Here is a 5,000-nt window from a genome sequence, read left to right as displayed (position 1 = left end):
TATTTGTAATGATTCGCAGTAATGGTAACATTAATTACAGAGTGTGTATAATTTTGGTAGGTTTCACTTGAATAACAGCTTTTGCTTCTTTATATATATATATGTCTATATCTATATACATATGTAGGTTCTAAATCATGCTGCTCTCCTCTTTGTACCCTAGTCTAATCACACAACCATGGGTTAGCAAAGTACTCTGCTTCACCAGGTTTGGCACAGTTTTGTTCAAGGCTTCATAATGCACAGATGAAGCTTGGGCCTCTCTCCGACCTTCAATTCACCCCAAGCCATTTTACTTTTAGACCTCCTTAGTCCTGTTTTTATTTTCTTTTTCTTTTTTTTTTTCCTTTTTTTTTCTTTTTTTTTTGTCTTAGCACAATTAGTATTTCATTGAAGAAAAATCATAGCAATAGAATTTTGGATTAATGAGGTTCTGGAATTTATTTTTGCTTTTCTTTTTCTGTTTTCATTTTTGAAAATTTCAATGTTTTCTCAATTCCAATCGGCTACTCACACCTTTTCATGGGTGTAAGATTCTCGTGCACGAAGGCTTGTATATATGTATGTTTATGGAAGGTTTGGGAGAGTGCCTAGTCTCAATACATCCCCCAGCACTGCCATAACCCACTGCTGCTGTTATGTTCAGGTATAACCCTGGGGGCATGTCATCGGGGGAAGCTCCATTTGGTTTAGATGACCAGGGCTCCCCCCAGGATGATGCTCCTCCCCCACGTCCTCCCCTCCCCCGTCCTGAGGATTACTTCCCTCGTCATGCACCTAAGGAAGGCCAAAACTCACCATCCAAGGGCCCCAGCCTCCCGGTGTAGGTTTTTATGCCCTTTTGGTCACTGCCTCTCCTACAATATCTGTTTACGGTTAGCTGACATATATACATATATATATATCCATCTCTGATCTTTGGAACTGTCACTTCTTCTCACTGTCTTCTTGTACACTTTTAGCAGACTTTTTAACACATTAAACTCTTGTGCTCCTGATCATGGGGTTTCCTTTATTGATTGGAAATAGAGTTTGAACATATGATTATCAACATATCATTTCCCCCTTTGCATTAGGAAATAAAGTTAATATATATATATTTGTTTTGGTATAGGAGGAATCATGCAAAATATATTTGATTTTGAGATGTCTGCAAATTCACATCTCATGTGATTGATTTAGCGTACTTTGATTTTATTCAACAGAAGTCCTTCCTCTGCGACTCACTGTATGCAAAAACTGAATGCAGTATTTCATTCTTTGTGTCATATTATTGTACTTAGAATAAATTGTTGACTGAAATTGTTTTATGTAGAGAGGTGCAAGAAAAAAGAGAATATAAAAACATTAAATGAATGATGTACAATGTAGTAATAAACATTGACAGGCTGGGATTTGTATTAGAATGTTAGACATGAAAGCTATTGTTATGCCATTGAATGCCCCTTTTAACTCCTGTTGACTCGACCTCTCCTTTCCTGCTTTCTGTCTCTCTGATCTTAGTAGCCTTCTCCGTCTGCCTTTTATGTCAATGGAAAGTGTACTGCACTCTTGTTTTTTTCCCCCTCTCTCTCTTTCTCTCTCTCTCTCAACTAATGATTAGAGCACTGTGATGACTCGTAGCTTCTCTCACACTGGTATGTGGCCTGGATATGACACTTACATTTGGGGTGCTTTACTAACAGTTATAATTTGGGTGCTATATTCACTTGATTACGTTTTGCTGCGATTGCTAATGATTGCTTGGGATTAATTCATTTTAGCTTAAGATGATTTTTTCCCCCTGATTTTTTTTCTCTCTCTCCTTAGGAGAACTACAAACAATAATTGCATATAAAATGTTTCTGATGATGTTAACTGCAATGAGTTTGGTATTTTCAAATGATGTTAATTGTTCTGATATTAATAATTGTTCCTAAGATACAAAGCCTGTAATGATTAACAGAAAAGTAGTAATTTCGCAGCATTGCATTTGTTAAACTGTAAAATAAAATGTAAATGGTTAAAGAGTAGGATTATGGTAAATATGATGCTTATTGACCTGGCATTCTCAATATCAATAGGAATAGTATAGTCGTCATTATTAGACAACATATAGCTCAAGATAGAAGATTGAATAGTATGTTATATACTTGGATGCACATGTTTTCCTTTTGGAGGTAATGGAGTTGTGGATCTTTTTTAGTTATTTAGTAGATGGGAAATAGTTCACAAATGATATGCTATCACTCGATATAGCTTATGAAATCACAGTGAAGGTAGTATTGAAATATTTATTTGGTTATGATTCTGATTTTTTGTGTTATCTCCAAGAATAGCAGTATATTTTTTGAACTTGCTTCTCCTCTAGAATACTATTTCATGCTTATTTTTGAAAATAGTTATTGTTTTCTTTTTTGACATTAAAAAAAGAGAAGTTGCTTCTTTATTCCTCCTAAAGTCTCCAATAAATTTTATTATTCTCATATTGCATCTTTAGGAAGTAAATATCCTTAGTTTCCTAAATTAATCTGCCAGTGCTCATGGTGAATAAAATTTATGTTGTGTTTATCTCATACAGTAGTTTCTGAGAAATAAAGGTTTGCATGATCTGGTAACTGGTGAAATAGCATTCATGTTTCAAGTTCTCAGTTGTGTCTCCAGCTTTGCACTAAATGCAATAAGATAAAAAGAATATATGTTGATTTAAGAGAATATATCCCGCCTATTATCAATAAAAAAAAGCCACTTTCATGCGATAAATTTATAAGGAAGCGATTCAGGCTAGACTGTATTGAAAAGTATTTTCACACTGAAGAGTATTTTATTTTTGCTTGGCCGTTGTTAAATGCATTTTCACTTATGTCACAGGAGCTTCTCTCTTGGCTTAGAGCAACAAAATTTATTCATTTAAATATTTCATTTCTTTTTCTTTTCTTTACTCTTGGTTATGTTTTTTGTTTTACTTTTTCATATATTTGTTACAGTTTAATTTTTTACATACTTTAGTTTTTTTCAATTTTGATTCATTGATTTGTTTATTTATCTTTTTTTTTTTTTCTCTATGTTACCCCTCTTGCACAGCCATATCACAAGGTCACTACTTGTGTTGGGTCTCTTGCTTCTTACCTTCCTCATGAACTATGTCAGCAAACTTAGATTAGAAGTAACGAGAGTTGCAGGCTGTTGAGTGCTTAATGATTATATATGCTTCATTATATATAAAATAAGTGTGTGACACAAGCTGAGTGAGATTATTTGTGGAAATATCTTTTTAGTAAATTTGTGCTTGAACTTGTTACTTAGTATTAGTTCATAGAAACAATAGCAAAATTTGACATTAAAGTACAACTGAGATTTAATATTAAAGTTTTAACTAATGTAAATTGATTTTAAAAATGCTGAAGTGTTAGTTGTGGTGCAGTATTTTGCTCTGTGTCTGAAGTGCTGACAAGGCTTAGGTTTTAATCTTATCCATTTCGGTGTGTAGACCAGACCCACGTTTTGTGAGCTTCAAGAAGGAGGGGAGTGTGGGTATACGATTAACAGGCGGCAACGAGGTAGGAATTTTCGTGACGGCAGTGCAGCCCGGATCGCAGGCTCAGCTCCAAGGACTTATACCAGGCGATAAAATACTTAAGGTAAGTTCCTGACTATACTTAAGCCCTTGGATCCAGGTGCTTCACTGGCCGTATGTAGCCAGTGAAGTCTTACTTGAGTTGTCACTCTTGTGGGTGTGTAGTTTGTAGGCTGGGCACACAGAAGGAACACTCGTGGGGTGTCAAGACTCCTTGCCTCCCCTTTGCATAAGCATTTTTTGCCATATTCTAATGTCCATATTTGTCATTTGATATGCTTTATCCATATGGTAAAAAATTGTTTTCTTTGCACAGACTCCTTATCATCTCTCTACTATCACTTTGATACTAAAAACAATGACTAATATTTTGTTAATTTTTTTTTCTTTTTTTGATGATATTCAATTTTCTGTAATACAACCTGAGCCAATAATCACAACTGGCAGGAATAGGATCCTGAGCATGGAAATAGTGCCCTGGAGCCAGTGCTCCAGTTATGGTACATTTGTTATTCTTTTACAAAAAGAATAATGCAAGTGCCCCTTCTAAAATGCTCGCTAAATCTAATCACCTTTCAAGAGCTTTGTGCACTCATGAGTCATACCGAACATATGGGTCTTAAGACTAAATTGTCATGATCTGTTCCTGTCACCCTGGCCCGCAGTCATATTTTTCCTTAATGGCATGTTCATATCACCTGACCCTCAAGCCAAATATTTTCATAATGTGATGGTCATGTCACCTGGATTTTTTGGGTTAAACAGTTTAACATTGTCAGGGCAAAACATTTCAAGTGCCTTGTTTTAAGGAAAGGGATTCATATTGGATATATTTTTGATGCTTCATTGTAATGGGAAGTTTTTTTTTTTGTGGAATTTGTTAAAAGATATTTTGAATCGTTGGTCATTCTCAGCTACATACAAGAATCAGAAATCTACTTAATTATTATATTAATGCTAAGATCATCAGCTTAGAGAAGAAAATTTCATAATGGCTAATAAAGTTTGTTATAAAATGGCTCATTTGCCTCACACTTTCCTCCCCCTTACACCAGGTTAACGACATGGACATGGCAGGCGTAACGAGAGAGGAAGCAGTTCTTTACCTCATGAGTCTTCAGGATCAGATTGACCTCATTGTACAGACACGTAGGCAAGACTATGAACTCATTCTCAACAATCAAAAGGGAGATCTCTTTTACATAAAGTAAGTGATTTGCAGAATTGTGGTTTATTTCTTAACTATGGATTGAAAGTGTTTTATATTGTATTCAGATAAATTTTTGTTACAATAGATTACAATAGATATGAGGAATTATTTGGTTGATAAGCACCAGGCGGTTATTGGAGTATAACTTGTATTTTTATCCCACAGGACACACTTCCATTATGAACCCAATGGAAAATCTGAACTGAGCTTCCGTTCTGGAGACATCTTTCGCGT

At 35.1% G+C, this 5,000-nt stretch overlaps 1 protein-coding gene across 20 annotated transcripts in view; it reads left to right on the top strand.

Annotated features, from left to right (window-relative positions):
* Positions 1–5,000, top strand: part of pyd (zonula occludens-like protein polychaetoid) — a 323,521-nt gene that overhangs the window by 287,946 nt on the left and 30,575 nt on the right. For 17 of the 20 annotated variants that reach the window (XM_070120795.1, XM_070120802.1, XM_070120794.1 and 14 more), the window contains 4 exons: positions 647–823; positions 3,470–3,620; positions 4,612–4,763; positions 4,932–5,000. The exon at positions 4,932–5,000 is cut by the window's right edge and continues 40 nt beyond it. In XM_070120795.1, the coding sequence (XP_069976896.1) occupies positions 647–823; positions 3,470–3,620; positions 4,612–4,763; positions 4,932–5,000 (549 nt within the window). Of the gene's footprint in view, positions 1–163; positions 209–646; positions 824–3,469; positions 3,621–4,611; positions 4,764–4,931 lie in introns of all 20 variants that reach the window. The other 3 variants (XM_070120803.1, XM_070120789.1, XM_070120788.1) reach the window with 2 other exon arrangements.

This window comes from Penaeus vannamei, chromosome 4 (assembly GCF_042767895.1).
Source record: "Penaeus vannamei isolate JL-2024 chromosome 4, ASM4276789v1, whole genome shotgun sequence".
Classification (NCBI taxonomy): Eukaryota; Metazoa; Arthropoda; class Malacostraca; order Decapoda; family Penaeidae; genus Penaeus; species Penaeus vannamei.
This window is presented reverse-complemented; position numbering and strand designations above follow the sequence as displayed.